We start from the raw sequence: 17,788 nt of genomic DNA on the forward strand, positions 1-17,788 counted from the left end.
TCTCACTGAGCAGTTTGAAGATTCTAAGTTGCCTTCCACCTCAATCCACCATCTGCCAAAGTGATTTACTGAGGTTTGGTCACTGAGCAGGCTATAACTTCTTGAAGCCACTGATGAGAGTTAAGTAAGGGTGAACATCAAAAGTGGATGTGGATTCAGGAAACCTGTTCAGCTATTCCCTCCCTGAATATCCACAGCTGTTTGCCTTGATCCACTCCAGTATCTCTACCAAGAAAACCCCATAGTTATGGTCCATGGGACTCAGGAAGAATTGGACATGACCAAACAACAATAATGAGAAACCTGTAAGACTCCAAAAAAGCTGATGAGTCATTTCTCTGCCATACCTGTCAGAGAAGAAGAATAGGAATGACTGTGTCATAAACCAAGTGAAGAATACTAAGAAATAAAAGCAAAATGTCAAAAAGTAAGCTTCAGTTCATAAACACAAGATGATTGTTCTGGGAAAAGTCCTTGCTGACAAACAGGAGTTACATAGTATCCCATTGTGGAGCTTGGAGTGATACTTCTCCACAGTGAGGCTCCTTAGACAGACACCTGACAATGGATTACCCTTATATCAGGAGGAAGTTTAAGTGTGACCAGAATCAATCTCATCCCTGGCAGGCAAATGGCAGGGCTATTAAATATCTCTGTGGGAGGACCTTAAAAGTAGATGGTATACCTAGTCAGGTAAAAGAATACTCTACCCAAATGGGAATCAAAAAGGATTCTGTAATGTTCTCTGAGAGCTGGTTTCTTGGGGGCATCTGGGGCAGCCTTCCTTTCAGTTCAGTGCAATCACCACTCGAGTACAGCCAGGGATTAAAGTCCAAATCCTTTATTGTCTCCTTCCCTGGGGCCTGGTTAGCTTTCTTTGAGGCCTATCTCTCTCCTTGGTTCCCAGAGCTTGAGCTCCCGCCTGCCTTCTCTGCCCTCTGAATCTCCCTGAATCCAAGGGTTTGTGTTTCAGCCTCCAGCCTTCACAAAGGTGGACAATGAATGAATCTGTCTCAGCCTCCGAGAGCTTCTCGTGCGCTTGTCCTCCTGGGCCTGAGAGCTTCTCCCTTATATACCCCACACTGAGTACACACCAATCATTATATCACTAGGAAACCATCATTTGTTATAGGATTAAATCAATGCTAAACTAGATTTAACCATCGTCTCCTCAATTCCACTTAGTACTTTGTTTCAAGTCCTGGCCCATAACCTCTCCTTGTAGGATCAGATCAATCATTTTGAACCAGGCTAAATTAGATAACCATCGTCTCTATCAATTCCGCTGACTTACACCTTGTAAGACTCCTTTGTTTCAGTTCAGAGTTGCGGCCTATGACAGGAGTCAGTGTGCCACAGCAGACTGTCTCTGGGAAGGCTACAAATTTCTCTGTAACACCCCTCAGGGACAGGGGAAGGTGGCTTCCCTATTCAGTCCCAGGAATTTTGGATCAGACGCTTTCCCTCCGACCTTGTGCCAGCCTGACAAGGCTCTTGTCTGAGAGCGGGGTCCCGGCCCAGCTCCCAGCACCCCCACATTTGATGTTATGACAGTCACCCCCCAATAAGCCTCAGACGTGGGCCGTTTTGTACGCAGTCACTCCCGGTAATGATCTGACCCAGGAAGCCCGTGCGACTAGTCAGTTCTTGTAATAACCTCATATGGGGCCACGTCAGCCCTGTCCCGTCTCATTGACTGCGTGCAGTAACCTGAACTAGCCACAACGCGGCACCAGATCCAAACCCAAGACTGGAGCTCCAGCATCTAAAAATCCCCGCTAGGAGCAAGCCTCTCTAAGTGGTCAGTTCTCAGGGCAGAAGGCCTTCTGCCCCGGCCCAGCAAGGGGGCCGCCCACCCTGCTGTCACTCAGTCTTTTTAAAAGGGGTGAAAAGGCCAGAATAGGAGGTGGGGACCTCCTAGAATCTAACACAATGCTTCATAAATGTTTATCAATATATATATTTTTCTAGAAATATAGGTAAAGCTGTGCTAATACCTAAAAATTATAACTCTAATGTGCTCAGTGAATTTGTTCTGATTGATTGATAAGATGCTAAGAATTTGGTGCCAGCTAGCATCTAGTAATAAATTATCACCCTACCAGGATGGTATAGTCTTACTTTGAGCGTATTTCACTAGATTATAATTGCTAAAATCTGACTCAACTGTATAATCCATTGGATTAATTACTGACAGTAATCCACTTGGAAGCAGCATTCTCAGAACTATTTACTGGAGCTACCAAAGAGCATTCTGATTAAAGATATAGTGTAACTTAAGGGAAAAAACATCATAGAAGGAAATATACCACCCTACCATCACTGGAGAAGTGGAGGAGGGATGAACAGGTCCAAAGGAAGGCAGGCAGGAAAAACTGAGGAGAAGCCTGCTTCTGACATCATCTCAATGGGTGAAACTGGACAGGTTACTTCATTTTTTCAGCCTCAGTTTCCTTAATTGTAAAATGATGATAATAATTCCTCTTGCATTTGCCTCTAGGGGGAAAGGAGGGGAAAAATTGGAACAGAAGGTTTTTCAAGGGTCAATGTTGAAAAATTACCCATGCATATGTTTTATAAATAAAAAGTTATAATAATAATAATAATAAATTCTGGTTATTAAAAATAAATAAACTAATTAATTAATTAAATGCATAATGAATCCAAGGTTTCTGGCAGTGCTTCTCAGTGCTGCAACATGGGACTTCATTGTAGCCTTGATTCTGAACACATAACAGGTATACTCTGCCCTGTGCATAAATGAATACTGCTGGTTGGCTCAAATTCGAGAGGGGTTATGTAAAAATTTCTCTGGCAAAAATGAGTCACAAGTGGAAAAGATGAGAAGCCCTGTTCTCAAGCTCCAACCCAAGGCAAGGCTCTAGTTGTGTTTCCCAGACTCAAACCAGGGTCAGGGACTACAAAGCTCAGACCAGGAAGCAGCAATCATACTGTGCCCTTGATCAGACCATTTAAGATGCATTGCAATTTTACAGCTTTCTGACTGGAATCACCCCTAACATCTGAGAATATTTCATTCAATTCCTAGAAAAGTAGTGATAAAACTTCAGGTAACATAATTTGTGACCATATAAAAATTCAACATCTCCTCCAGATACAGGCTAAGCCTGCCCTTATCACAAAGTTCAAATTTATGTATAAAGTTAGAACAAATAAACAAGAAAAAACAACAATGATAAAGAGCTATTATGAAGCCAGATCTTCTCAAGACACAAAGAGTGAAGAACAGAATTAACTTCATAAATTTTCACAAGAAAATCTCTGGAAAAAAACACAACTTGATTTGACAGTGTTCTAATATGGGGAAAAAAGGCATGTGTTCTTTCATCACATTTATGTTTTGGAAGAGAGATACCTAAAAAGCAAAACAGGGGTACTGGGGTTGGATTGTTTCTGACCTATGGGTTTTAATAGGAGAAAGAGAAAGGAGTGGGTGGGGAAAAATAGATTTGCATAAAAAGAAAGAATGGGCTAGAACTCAGTTTTTCTCATAAATAGGATACATAAGAAGAGTATACAAGTAACGAGGAAGGGTGGGAAGAGCCACAGCATTTGAATCTTACTCATCAGAAATGGCAAAAAAGGGTTGGACAGGCATACAAAGGATTTAGTGTAGAAACTTAACAAAGAACAAAGAAGACACTCGTGGGAGATATTGAAGAATAGTGTAGATGGAGAGAATGGTCAAAACCAAAACAAATTTATCTTGAAGTTGGCAGTAAAAGTGGGGGCAGGGAGATAAAAGAACTAGGATCTAAAGGGGTGCCTCACACAATTGGGAGAAGGCCTAACAAATAGTGATATAGCAATATAATGGAACAGTATTGCATTGTAAGAAAAGTCTCTGACACTTTGTGATTCTGGGCAAGTCATTTAACCCTATTTCCCTTGGTTTCCTCATCTGTAAAATGAGCTGGAGAAAGAAATGGCAAACCACGCCAGTATTTTTGCCAAGGAAACCCCAAATGAGATCATGAAGAGAAGGACATAACTGAAAATGACTGAACAACAAAAAATATCAAGTTAATTTGGTCTTAGAAAGTAGTAAAAAGCAGAATTTTTATCACCTTCTGATCTGTAGGAATGGTGTGAAATAATTTCTCTAAGAATAGAAGACTAAATAAATTTCAATTTAATTTTGAACACTCATTACAATACCATGATATATACTTAATAATATAAATATATAATTATATGCAATATAATTATAACAGCCATCATAAAGTTATTTAGATTTTTAAGTTGTAAATTAATGTAATATGCTCCCTCTGTACAGAGGACTTAAATATATCTAAAACACATTTCCCTCCCTTTCCAGTGGCAATTGTGCATCAATCATTAGGTTTTATTTGTTCCTAAATTTATTCAGTGCCAGTAGCTAGCCATTCTGAGAGTCTGAAATCCTTCACCACTGTCAACCTAGAGGAAAAACTAGCATGCAGTTAATTCTGATGGGAATTCATCTAAAAGGAAATTTCCTGCCTGGGAAACCAAAATTTCTCCCTTTGACAGGATACAATATGCTTTCCAAGATGACCCTCAGATCTTGGTGAGTTTTTTGTTTTTTTCTTTTACTTATGTTGGGGAGAAACTGGCAAAAAGTCAAGATATATTAGCAGGGGAGAAAAAGGAGACTATAGTAAGAAAAATATTAGATTTGCAGTCATGATAATGAAGTACCAGGTTCTGGGAGAAAAGTTAAGAATGTGAAAAATTCACAAAAGGCATCATCACAAAAGGACCCACAAGGGCCCTTTATTGAAATGAAAAGACTCCTGGACTAACCAAAATGATTGAACAACAGATTGTTAGTGAAGGGGGACATTTAAAGGTCAGAGACAGAGTAAGGGCAGGGTCTAAATAGTGAGGGCAGAATTAGGGAAGGTCCTAGTGGGGAACAAACTCCCGTGTATATTATGTCTACATCAGCAAGATGAGGAAATAGGGCATGCTAATAAAGGCTAATGAGGGTGCTTTGGTCCCAAAGGTTATTGGTTGGGTGAGAATGTGTCTGCTCTGGGAACAAGTGTCACTTATCTGATTTGATGAGTGAGTAGAGTATGCCTTAGTCATGCTAACCAGACAGTCCCAGGAATCTGGCCTCCCTTTGTGTGTGATAAGCTTGATGATGAGAACAGTTTTCATCATTCATGACAATGGCTGCACTACATCAAGGGGACATGGGTGGGATCACTCCAATTGATTGTTTGATCCTGGGCAAGTCAATAATTTCTCAAAGCTTGTCTCATCTGTAAAATATGTAGAAAATAATTGAATTACCTACCCTCATGGGAATGTAATAAAATGTTTTGTAACTCATTTGCAAGTGAATGTATCTCATATAATTCTCTCTGCTTTCCTAGATGGCAGATGCAATTATTGGAATTCCAATTTTAACAAAGAAGGAAACTGAGATTAAAAAATTGATTTTCTGAGAACAAAAGTCTGAGGCAAAAGACCAAGATTTAAATCCTATCCTTTACTTTCAGAAAAACTTGGTAAGAGTTGTAAAAACTGATGTAAAGTGATAAGATCTAAGAGGACAATTTATAATATTGTAAGATAAACAACTTTGAAAAACTTAAGGACTCTGATCAACAGTTCTAAAATACTCAGGATAAAACACGTCATCTACCTCAGGACAGAGAACTAATGAAGAGCACAGATTGAAACATTTTCTTTTCTTTTTTGGCTGGGAGGGTTGAAGGGGAGGGAGGAGAGGAAGAAAGACATGGGTAATGGGGGAATTTGTGCTTTACTATACATATTTGTAATAGGTTTTTCTTTCCTTATTTCAAAGGAGAGGAGTATTGGGAGGGAATTTACAACAAAATTAAATTAAAATTGGACTTTTAAAAATCCTATTCCTGGTAGTGTGACACTGTGACACTGAGCAAATCAATTTCTCCATTTGGATCTGTTTTTTTAATCTGTTATATAATAAGTATTGGGCTAAATGATTTTAAAGGTCCTTTCTGGCTTCAAATCTTATGATTTTAAGTCTCCTCCGAGCTAGGTTATTATAGTAACACATTATAGAGAGGGATGACAAAAGAATTTCTGACACAGGCTTCTGGCTAAAATTGTGAGGGGCAAGAAACTCTGGCTCAGATTTTTTGTCACCATTATGATAAAAATAGTCTCTATTTTAAGATTCTGGGCACATTACTGGAAGCCAGAACATAAAACCTACAAAAATCAAGGTTGGGAAACAAGTTACAGCTCCTGTAACAAGTGTCCTTAACTCTCTGTTCAGTCTCAAGTTCATTCTTTCATTGGGAAAACAAAAGTAAAATGGGAGTTGAGTAGTTCTGTCTTCTATTGTCTTTATCATCCAAAAGAGAAAAGGAAAGCGCATTGTGGATAGAATAGTGGTGAGAACATGGAGCCAGAGAACTCCTATATAGAGGAAGTGTCCCCTTGCATACCAGTTCCCTTAGGGAAAAGTTCATGTTGCTTGTTCCCCGATTTTGCTTATGGCTCCGGATAACCTAATCTTCACTTCTAGCTTATCTCCAGAACTCTTAAAATGGTATCCACTTCCCACCTTGGAGATGGTGGACTAAATAAACATTGTAATACAATCGACATGTATGACTATTACCCCTTTCCCTTATGATTTCACACTGTGGTACTCACAACACTAACATCTATGTTTTGTATTGAAAATATTTATGTCCTCGTTGTTATTTTGATTTTTTTAAACTACATCTATATTCTCTCTTGAATTTGAGTTTTCCAGAACAGCAAGGCCATTTCTCAATCTCTCCTGTAGAATACTATCTACATATGTTCAAGTAGGTTTTCCTATAAAGGAATAAAAGTCCAAGATTTCTTCTGTTTATATCTTCTCTCCCCAAGATCCACTGGGAAGAAATTTGAAAGCTGTGTGTACCACCAAATGGCCTGGTTCTGAGGAAGATAAGGCAACATTTTCATCCACCAGAGCCAAAGACAGAATCAAAGATACAAGAGAGGCTAGCATTGGCCTTGGCAAGGAGTCACTTGTTCAGAAATTGACGATGACAAAAATCACCATATTCTATCCTACCTTACCCTCCCCACACTCCTTGGACTTACTACCTATATAATCTTAGGCAAGGTACTTAACTATCTGAAGTTAAGGGAAATGGACTAGTGTTTAAGGGCTTTTCCAACATTAAATTGATACTATGGACTCCTGCTTGTCCTTCTAATCTGTCCAACAGCTGTACCTTTGGTCAGTGTTCCAATCTTTATTGTCCTCCCCCTATCTACTAAAATTATACTGAATCTTCACACTCCATCTCTTCTATGAAGCTTTCCTTGCCCTGCCCAGCCCAGCCCACAGCAGATCTCTACTTCCTAACTACCACTAAATGTCTATAAGCTTCACTAAGCTCTTAACTGTATTATCCAGGATTTAACCATATTATGTACTCAGTATTTTTAGCAGTCTCCACCCACTTCTTTTTTCTTCTTAATCTATTCCTTCAGAATATAAAAGCTTTGAGGGCACAGATCATGACATTTATCTTAATAATAATCCTCATTGTCCATGATAGTGTTATTAATGTTTTTAAGTGATTCACACACTTCCTGACTTTCCATAACTGGGAAGTGGTACCTTCCATGGGCTGACCAAAAAATTCTATGTTTAACTAGCAGTAGCTGACCTCATTCATGCTTTGGATTTCTGGCTTGGCCACTCCAATGGAGTAACTAGATGGCTCAGTAAAAAGATAATGTCATAAGTAAATTAGGAAAGCATGGAAAATTTTATCTGTCAGATCTACGCATAAGGGAAGTTTATGATGAAACAAGAGCTACAAAGGATCACAGGAAATAAAATGGCTAATTTTGATTACAAGAAATTAAAAAGGTTTTAGACAAAACCAATCTCTTAAATTAAGAGGAACCGGGGGGGGGGGGGGGGGGGGGGGGGGGGGGGGAGGAAGCGCCCCCCTTCTCCTCCCACTCTCACCCCAACAAAAGCCCTCCCACATTCCTGGGGCTCCGCGGACCGAACTCCCGTCCCTGCGGCTTAACCGCGGCAGCCCGGGAGCTGGCCAAACCGTGGGCTGAGCGGCCCCCAACCCTTATTGCTGGGGGGGGGGAGCTGGGTAGCAATGGATAGGGCACTATCCCTGAAGCTGAAGACCTAAATCTTCAGGAAGACTTGAGTTCAAAAGTGGCCTCAGACACTTAACACTTCCTGTGTGACCTTGGACAAGTCACTTGACCCCAATGCCTCAGGAGAAAAAAAGTCATAAATAAATGAATGAATGAGATAGGAATTGGGGCAGAGGGAGTTTTCTCTGATAAAGGCCTTATTTCTCAAATATATAGACAAGTAAGCCAAATTTATAAAAATAAGAGTTTCCCCTAATTGATAAAAGGTCAAAGAATATGGACAGGAAGTTTTCAGGGAAAAAAAAAAATCAAAGCTATCAAGTCACATGACTTAGGCTTAACCACTACATGGCCAGAAACTGGAAACTGAGTGGATGCCCATCAGTTGGAGAATGGCTGAATAAATTGTGGTATATTAATTTTATGGAATATTATTGTTCGGTAAGAAATGCCCAACAGGATGATTTCAGAGAGGCCTGGAGAGACTTACATGAACTGATGCTGAGTGAAGTGAGCAGAACCGGGAGATCATTATATACAGCAACAACAATACTATAAGATGATTAATTCGGATGGACATGGCCCTCTTCAACAATGAGATGAACCAAATCAGTTCCAATAGAGCAGTAATGAACTGAACCAGCTACACCCAGCGAAGCAACTCTGGGAGATGACTATGAACCATCACACAGAATTCCCAATCCCTCTATTTTTGTCCGCCTGCATTTTTGATTTCCTTCACAGGCTAATTGTAGATATATTTCAAAGTTCGACTCTTTTTATACAGCAAAATAACTGTTTGGACATGTATACTTATATTGTGTTTAATTTATACTTTAACATGTATTGGTCAACTTGCCATTTGGGGGAAGGGGTGGAGGGAAGGAAGGAAAAAGTTGGAACAAAAGGATTTGCAACTGTCAATGCTGAAAAATTACCTATGCACATATCTTGTAAATAAAAAGCTTAAAAAAAAAAAAAAAAAAGCTTAACCACTACAACTTTAAGTATAACAGAGATTCATGGTTTCATATATGATCATCATTTCTTTTTTTTTTTTAAAATATAAAAAATGTTTACTGATCCTTGTCCAGTTCACAATAAAAAAGAAATTCAGAAAAAATATTAAGTGTAGATAAGGAGACTATTCTATTGGCTTTCTCTAGAGTTCAAGAAGTTTAAGAAATCCCTGAGCTGCCCTATACTCCTCCCTCCTGGACCAGCTAGGTGAATTCCCCTCAGGACTGGAGAACCTGCAGTCAGCCCATATACACCATTCCGAGCACTGTGCCCCGCTGAGCCAGATGTTGGGCTCTTGTGTCACCTGGCTCAGAGGCCCTAGAGATGGGCTGAAGGTTAGTGGGAAGTGGGGAATGGAGGGGAAAGAAGGGAAGGAAAATAGATACCAGAAGACACCCCTGGGCATGGAGAGCTAGGACAGCATTAAGCCAAAGGCTTTTTGAAAGATTTGAGCTGTGTCTTAGGAGACTTCTGGAAGACAGACTGCATTTAGTTTTTCTCATTGACTCTCCAGTTCCTGGACTGACGTCCCACACAGAGCAGACACTAACACGCGAGACTCTCGCTCTGCTGTGTGGGGCAGCCATAGGCGGGAATCCAGAGCCAGAAGGAGATGTGTGGCTGCCCTTGGGAAGGACAGATCTGGAGCAGTGGCAGTCTCGCCGCCCCTCAGTTGAGCCCGGCTTTCTCTAGGTCCTCAGGCAGGATGCGGCCCTTCTTGCGAGCCTTGGCCTTGCGACGCTCCATCTTGGCCACCTTCTTCTTGCGCAGGTTCTTGCGCCGCTTGTCCTGCCGCTGCTGCATCTTCTCCACCACATGGGCCGTGCGCTTCTCCCACTGCCGCTTCCTCTGGGCCCGGCGCTTCTCCTTGCGTTTCAAGGCTGCCTTCAGCAGCTCTTCATTGTCCCGGATTTTCACGCCTTCGGCCTTGTATAGAAGGTTTGTCCACTTCATTTTGGTTTCCATCTCCCGGGCCTTCTCCTCATCCTGCTCCTTCAGCTCCTCGAGCTTGTTCTTGCGGGCCTGCACACGCTCCAACAGCTGTCGGTAGTTTTTCCCCGTCAGAGGGGTCAGGTTCCCCTTCACGCGCTGCCTCTTTTCCTTCTTCTTCTGGGCCTTGCTGATCGGCCCCTCATTCACCTCCAATTTGTTAAACACCAGTTCAGGCACACTCGGTTGATCCTCCTGTGGGGGCTCTGGGCCAGCCTCCTTGGCTCCAGCTTGAGCTTCGGCCTTGGCCGCCTTCTCCTTGGCCCTGATCTCCTTGCGTTTCCGCTTCTTCCTCTCCCGCTCCTGCTTTCTCCGTTGCCTCTTCTCCAGGGCTGCAGGAGACAGCTCTTTGGTGTGGCCCTGGAGGGGTCAAAGGAAGAAGAGAATTCAAAAATGGCAGCAGGAGAGGATCATGCAATGCTGGAGTCGAGGGTCATCTGAATAGGAGACACCCCTCGCTCCCGCCCACATTTTACCCATGGGACAATAAAATCCCATGGACAGGAAGAGGCTTGCTCAAGCTCACACAGAAGAACAATAGCAGAGCTGGGGTTAGTACTGAGGTCTCCTAATGGCCCCAGAGAGTCCTCTTTCTTTTATACTCTACTGCATCAGCAGGAGATAGGGGAAAACAAAGGGGGGTCTGTACCATATTTAGTCACTTTTAAAACTGGCTCCCCCACACCTCTCACAATACTTTTACCCATTAAAAAAAAGAAAGCATCCTTTCCTTTCCTGTTGGAGTGCTATGTGCCAATGTGCTATGTAGCCTCTAAAGACCTAATTAGAGCAGTGATTTGATTATCTATATAATGAGAAAAATTCATGAGAAACACGAATTTGTAATTTGTACAGTTAAAGATTCTTTTATTTAGGCCAACAAATTATTACTATTAATTATAATAATAACTTGTACCTATAACAACCTCTATCTTTTCATCTTTGTCATTTGCCATATGTTTGACCTTGATCAAATCCTCTAAACTATCACCTTAGTTTCTTTATCTGCAAAATGAAAGGGACCTATCTTACAGCTCGGTATCCATGAACCAATACTGCATTGTAAGGTTTACAAAGTACTTTCCATCCACTGCCATTTCTTACAAAAACTTTATGAAGCAGAAGCTACTATTGTGTCCATTTCACAAGATGAGGAGACAGTTTAAAAAAAGTTAAGTAATTTGCCCAGATTGACACAGTGAGTGTCTGAGAGGGGTTCTAAATCTGGTGCTCTATACACTAAGCTAGGCTGCCTTTCAAAACAATTCCCAACACAGTTTACATCTCTTTATGTGCTCTTGCCAAGCCTGGGAAATTCAGGGCTGTTGATGTCAACAACTATCTAAAAGACAAATCATATAGAAGAACAAAACCTTCTCTTTTCTCCTCTTCAGTGTCTGAACTGTAAGTTACTTGACTAGACTCTAAATTCCCTGAGGGCAGGGACCTTTTTTTTAATCTTGTATCTCCCTTACACCTACCATAATATACAGCACAGGAAATGTTTACTATTAAATACTGTAGTAATCTGGAGAGTTGACAAAGGACCAAATTGAATCCTCTATTTGGCTTTCCAATGGAACTATTCAATCCAACTGATGGCCAACATATCTCCTGTAAGGAAATACTGAAAAGTCTCTCTCATTCTTAAATCAGCCCTAGATCATATAACTATTTTCTCACGACTTAACTACTACAATTCTAAGTGTAACAGAAATTCATAGTTTCATATATAATTCTCTTTTCCTGTTTATTTGTTTTTTTTAATATAGAAAATAGTTGAATGGGAGAACTATAGAAAAGAGTTAAAATGTTAAGCAGAAAGAATGAAAACTGAAACAGAATACCAGATAATCATATTGACCAAATGTGGCCCTGGCAAAGAGGTGAGAAAATGCAATTCCTTCCCTTATTCTAAAGGAATAGAACACTGCATACTGTCAAACACAGAGAATATGTTGGTTGGTTTTGCCAACTGCTTTTTTCTCTTCTCTTTCACAATCCACTACAAAGTTGAGATAGGAGAATAAATAAATGCTATATAAAATACAGCAACAAATGACTAAAGTAATAAAAATAATTATTTGTTGAATGAATAAATTAAAGAAAATATGCAAGGAAGGAATGCTCAATAAGATAGCAGTTTTATTTTTAACAGAAACCCACATCTGATTAGGTGTTAAATAGGGAGGATTTGCAAATGATAAACCTACCTGACCACTAGCTTCCTTTATTTTCTCATGCAGCCGCTGGCGCAGAATATCCATGGCTAGGAAGGAGACTGGCTTGCTGGAAGAAACAACTATCAGAAGGATTGGGGTCAAGAATTATTTTAGAAGGAACATGCAGAATATAACATACATTTTACAACATGGAAATTTTGTCTGATTATGCATATCTGTAACATGGTTTGGTCCTTCTCCCCTGGTGCTAGAAGAAGGGAGGTGGAAGCAGGGAAAGAAGAAGCAAATATGTTGATAACTGAAAAAAGGTTTTATTTCAAGGTCCTTAAAAAAAAGAGAGAGAAGGAATGCATAAGGCTTAAATAGTAATGAAAAGACACCTGAAACCCTGAGTCTTTCCTATTCCTAGTTTTGCTACTTATTCTCTTTCTGATGTTGGGCAAGTTATGTCTCTCTTTCCCTGGTCAGCAAAATGAAGGAATTGAACTAGATGGCTATTAAGGTCCCTCTCAAATTCTAACATTCCAAGATACTCATCTTAGAGTTGAGTCTGTCTCTTCTCTCCTATAGGGTATGTCTGTTGCCACCTTGTATTCTGGCAATAATTACAGAATCCCACAATTGGAAGGGATTTACAATGCAACTACTCCAAATCTACACTTGAATGTAAATCCCCTTTATGTTATGCTCAACAAATAGACTATCTAGCCTTTCCTTGAAGATCTCTAATTAGGGGGAACCCATTATCTCTAGCAATGGCCCATTCCAATTTCTGATAATTCTAAATTATCAGAATTATACCAAACCTAAATTTGTCCCTCTCTCTGAAACTTCAATCCCTATGTTCCTAGCTTTGCCTGTTGAAACTAAGAAGACTATAACTAACCCCCTCTTCTGTGTAGCAACCTTTCATGTAACTTGAAGACCATTCTTATGTCTTCTCATCAAGTTTTCTCAATCAAGAATCATTACTCCTCTTTCATTTATAAGACACTTTATACTTAAAAGGACCACAAAATCTAGAACGAGAATGTTAAAAGGCTCCTTTAAGGCCTAACTCATCCCTTTTATTCCATAGATGGGGAAAGAGATTTGAGGGGAAGCGATGGCCACAAAGCTGAAGAGTTCCTGGCAGCACAAGCACCAGAATTCACATATCCTGATTCCTAGATCAGTGTTCTATCACACCAAGCTGTTTCTGAAGTCAGTAGGGTTTGAACAAGTCCACCCTTCTCTCTTCTTTTTCTTTTCCTTCAGCAGCTCAAAACTTGCATACCTCATTTTCTCTAAAATAAAGCCTTCATCAGTCTTTTGGGCTATCCTCACAAGTCACCCTCCCCTCAATCTTTGTCATTTCAGTTACTCATATCCGGCTCATTCCCATCTTGGCCAAAATTCATCGGCCAAATGTCCATGGCTTTTTAGACAGCGACACACTATCAATTATTGAGCATTAGAGCAAGGCCCTGCTCTACCAAAATCCTCCTTCAGTACCAGTGTGTCAGCATGGCACAGCAGAAAGCTGTTGTAACACAAAGAACAGAGATTCTGGAGTCAGACTCCATTACTGAAGCTTATTCTGTGTTGATCACTGACCTTCTCTGAGTTCTCACTTTCTCATCTGGAAAATTAGGCAGGTGGCTTCAAGGGTCACTTTTAGCTCTGGATCTATGAAACACTGATCCTTACCAAGGTAAGATGTCAATCCTGGGTCCCTGAGGACTGTTACAAGGGAGACCAAGCTTTGGAGGTCCTCCATCAAGCTGAAAAGTCCCCTGGAGAGGGACTAGAAACCATGCCTCCCACCTCCCGGGGGAATCCTCGGTCTTGCCTCTAACATACAACAAACGCTTGGGACAAAGACAAAAGAATGTTCTCATTTCTATTTCCTAAATTCATCTCACCACACTGGAGTCTCACCTGTGGGGCCTCCATTGGGCCTGGAACCTGCCTGCTCCCTTGTGATGGCAGGGTTCTTGGCTCTAGGAGCTTCAGATTTGCTGTCAGAGGACTTATTCTGGATCCTGTTGGCCTTTCCATCCTGCTTCTGGGATTTCTTTTTCTGCTCCTTCTTCTCCTTCTTCTTTTTCTTTGGAGGTCCAGTGGTTTCTAGATCACCAGATTTGGGAGCTTAAACAAAGATGGAAAAAGTTTATTCTATGTTAAAAACCATCTCTGTGTGTATTTTGAAAAATAAAAAGCTATTATTACTAAAAAATTTAAAAAGACCACTCTTGTCAAGATGTAATCCTAGAGGTGATCTTTATTGGATATGATCTATGAGATTTTGACATAAATATGACACTAAAGGAACAATTTTTAAAATTGTGTCAGTAAAGTCTCAAAAGCACAATACATTTAAAATTAACTGATACTTTTTGTTAAAGACATAGAAAACATAATTGTATCAATCATTGTAAACATGCTTTTATCAATCAATCAATCATTCAATTGAAAAACAAGTATTAGATACTTTCTACTTCCAAAAAAAAAAAAATTTCATTCTATTCCCTGGTGCATTTTGAGACAAGGTAAGGTGCTGTAGTAAAAAGGGCCCTGGATTTTGAGTAAGAGATCCCAGGCCTATATTCTATCTTCATTACTGGAGATCCTGGTCAAAGCAATTCCCCTCTTTGAGGTATAATTAAGACAATCTCTTCTCTTTCTTCCAATTCAAAATTCTATGATTAGGATAGAAGGACCCTGAAGGAGTTGGTACACAATTCTCAACTCCAACCTTCACACTTTCCCTGCTTCTTCGAATTCCTATGTTACATTCTATTTGCACCACACAAATTTAGTTGTTTGGTCATATTAAGTTGTGTCTAAGTCTTTGTGAACCTTGGGGGGCAGAGGTGATTGGCAAAAATACAAAGTGGTTTGCCATTGCCTTTTCCAGCTCATATGATAGATGAGGAAGCTGAGGCAAACAGGATTAAGTAACTTATGCAGGGTCACACAGCTAGTGGCTAATGAGAACTGCTGAACTTCCACGTTACTGTCTCATCGTGGAATCCACAACCACCATCCCAACCCCCTTCGCCCACTGGATGTCTCTGACACACTCCATTTGAGTCATTTTTCATCCCCCTCTTGGCTGTTCTTTTGATTCTCCAGGTTTCAACACAAGCACCCCAATAATACTTCCCCTCTCACGTCTCCTATTTTGAACGCCTTTTTTGTGGTGTCTTCTTCCCATTAGAATGTAACTTGTTTGAAGGCCAAGATATCGTTCTTAGCTGAGCATATATAGTCCCTGCCATATTCAACAACCAGGGAAAGAGCAGGACCGAGAATAAGTGCCCAATAGATAAAATCTGTTGATAGATCATTCTCATAATCTTCTAATTTGTCTATAGGATCTTTTGGAATGACTATCTCATATGACAAAAGAATCCGCTCAGTAAATAACTATGCTTTGATTCTAAGTTGTAACAATAATAATCCATCGTCACCATACTTTTTTAAATTTATGATGGCAGAAGAAGACATTTCCTCCTCCTCTGCAACACAAAGACAGCAAACTTTTAGGTGAATTGCAAATTGTTTTTACGTACATTTTGTCACCTGACTTTCCCAAAAGCCCCATAAAGGAGGTAAGGCAAGGCAAGACATACATTGAAGTTCAGAAATGGAAAATGTTTTGCCAAATTAATGACAGACACGGCCCTAGAACCCAGATCGCCTGTAATCCCAATGTTCTTTCATTTGGACCACTGTGCTTCTTAACCTAAGAGGGAGGTCAAGGTAGTCTATTGATAAGACTGAGGCCTGGGGATGGGAAAGAAGAACCACACTGATTTTTTTAATTCCAAGAACTGTATGAATTACCCCATTTCCGTTTCTGTGGTTCCACACTCTGCTGGGAACAGATTTTCTTGGCTAGATTCTGCAGGTAGGAGTCTTTGGCCACCAGTGATGCCATTGGGAAAGGGCAGGAATCACTAAATCCTATCGGAAAACCTCAGTTGCCTCTCCAGAGACATTGGGCGTATCTGGAAGAATTTTTCCACTGTTCCTGAATTGGGGGGAAAAAAAAAGAGTTGGAAAGAAGCCAGGCGGCAAGAGGACAATCAGTCCTTTCACAGGGAGCCCCTTGTTTCCAGGGTGGAAGATGCCCTCTCCAGAAGAGTCCAGAGAGCACTCTTCCTATCACCCTTACGTCTTCCCTAACAACAACAACAAAACCTTCTAAAAATCCGGCTTGACCCAGACCTGGGGCGATACGCCCTGAAGACGAAACTTCAATCTCTTTTCTTTTTTCTTCAGAGAGGGAAGGGGCCGATCCAACTGGGCGGCGTTTCCCCGCCCCCCCGAAAGGGACCTCTACGCCAGCGCGCTTAAGCGCCTCCGCGCCCCTGCGTCCGCCCGCTGGTCTGCGGGATGCACTGTACATGTGCCATCTCTATTTGAGAGGGTCTGGGGGCAGATTTCTGCCTGCTCCGGCAGCTTTCTTGGGCCAGTCAGTAACCACCCGTGAAGCCCGCCCTGCCCGGAGGGCAGAGGGAGCCCCTCTCTCGAGGCGCGGGCCAGGTTTGCAGGGAAGGAGCCGGACCGGCTCAGAAAGCACACACAAGTATACACATATGCACATGGGGGTGGGAGGCGTGGCTGGTGAGACTAGAACCGGTCCCTAAGCTTTTCCCGTGACCGAACTCTTCTCAAAGTGTGGGAAACAAAATGACGCAGACTATGACGGAAAGCAGGCCCGCTGAAACAGTCATCAAAACAGCCTTAAAAACAACTCCAGGCACCCTGAGTCCGGGACTGGGGGAGGGGAGGAGTTCCAGGGCTGGCGTCTCGGAACGCTCCAAGTGTCCGCGGGCACGGCTGGGGGAGCCGAGGCAGAGAGGCCCACAGACCGCGACACCTGCGAGGACCTGTCCGGACGTCCCCGGCTCTGCGCCCCTGTGGGCCTGCGGGCCACCCGCGGGTGACGGACGGGACCCTCGCGGAGAGGGCAGGGCAGGAAGGGAAGGAGAAAGGGGACGAGGGAGCGCGAAAGGAACGCAGGAGGGGGGCGGGGAGGCGGGAGCCGGTACCACCCACCAAGTCCACGTACCCTCCAGCTCCTTACCCGGCCTCCGGAGAAAGCGGACGGACTCTCACTCGGGGAAACCCACATGGGAAAGCACGACTAGGAGACCGTAGTCACGAGAGAGCCGCGCTCGATTGGCCGGGTCTGCTAGGGCGGGTTCAAAGTGGGAGGGGTGAGAACTCAAAGGATTGTGGGTTGCTCCGAGGAAGAGTAGCCAATCAGAACTTCGCTTAGTCGGTAAGTGGGAGGGGGTTGGAGCACTGGGACGTAAGGAGTCTGCGCGGGAAGGAGCGGAAATTGGCAGTGGTGCCCTCAGCCTGCCAGTCATCCTAGAGCGTTTGTTTAGCGTTTTTACCTGCCTAGCTCTGTGCTAATTAGGCACGGAGGCTGAGGAAAGATCTGGGCGTCACGGAGCTACATCTGA

At 42.0% G+C, this 17,788-nt stretch overlaps 1 protein-coding gene across 2 annotated transcripts; it reads right to left on the bottom strand.

Annotated features, from left to right (window-relative positions):
• Positions 1 to 9,082: 9,082 nt before the first annotated feature.
• SURF6 (surfeit 6) lies at positions 9,083 to 17,529 on the bottom strand. Of its 2 annotated transcripts, none has more exons than XM_003757447.4 (5): positions 17,404 to 17,529; positions 16,158 to 16,344; positions 14,247 to 14,456; positions 12,357 to 12,445; positions 9,083 to 10,503 (listed from the first exon to the last, which is right to left on the bottom strand). In XM_003757447.4, the coding sequence occupies exons 2-5, from the start codon at positions 16,249 to 16,251 to the stop codon at positions 9,823 to 9,825; spliced, it is 1,074 nt and encodes a 357-aa protein (XP_003757495.1). In that variant the 5' UTR covers positions 16,252 to 16,344; positions 17,404 to 17,529; the 3' UTR covers positions 9,083 to 9,822. The 2 variants fall into 2 exon arrangements, with proteins under 2 accessions (XP_003757495.1, XP_012409451.1); XM_012553997.3 differs by having other exon boundaries at positions 17,389 to 17,529.
• Between the last annotated feature and the right edge of the window lie 259 nt (positions 17,530 to 17,788).

Source organism: Sarcophilus harrisii, chromosome 2 (genome assembly GCF_902635505.1).
Source record: "Sarcophilus harrisii chromosome 2, mSarHar1.11, whole genome shotgun sequence".
Lineage (NCBI taxonomy): Eukaryota > Metazoa > Chordata > Mammalia > Dasyuromorphia > Dasyuridae > Sarcophilus > Sarcophilus harrisii.

Coding starts and splice junctions, on each gene's coding strand:
- SURF6 (XM_003757447.4), bottom strand. CDS start 16,251: ATGGCATCACTGGTGGCCAAAGACTCCTACCTGCAGAATCTAGCCAAG. Junction 14,457..16,157: donor ACCACAGAAACGGAAATGGG/GTAATTCATACA, acceptor TCTTTGTTTAAG/CTCCCAAATCTGGTGATCTA. Junction 10,504..12,356: donor TAAAGGAAGCTAGTGGTCAG/GTAGGTTTATCA, acceptor TGACCCCTCCAG/GGCCACACCAAAGAGCTGTC.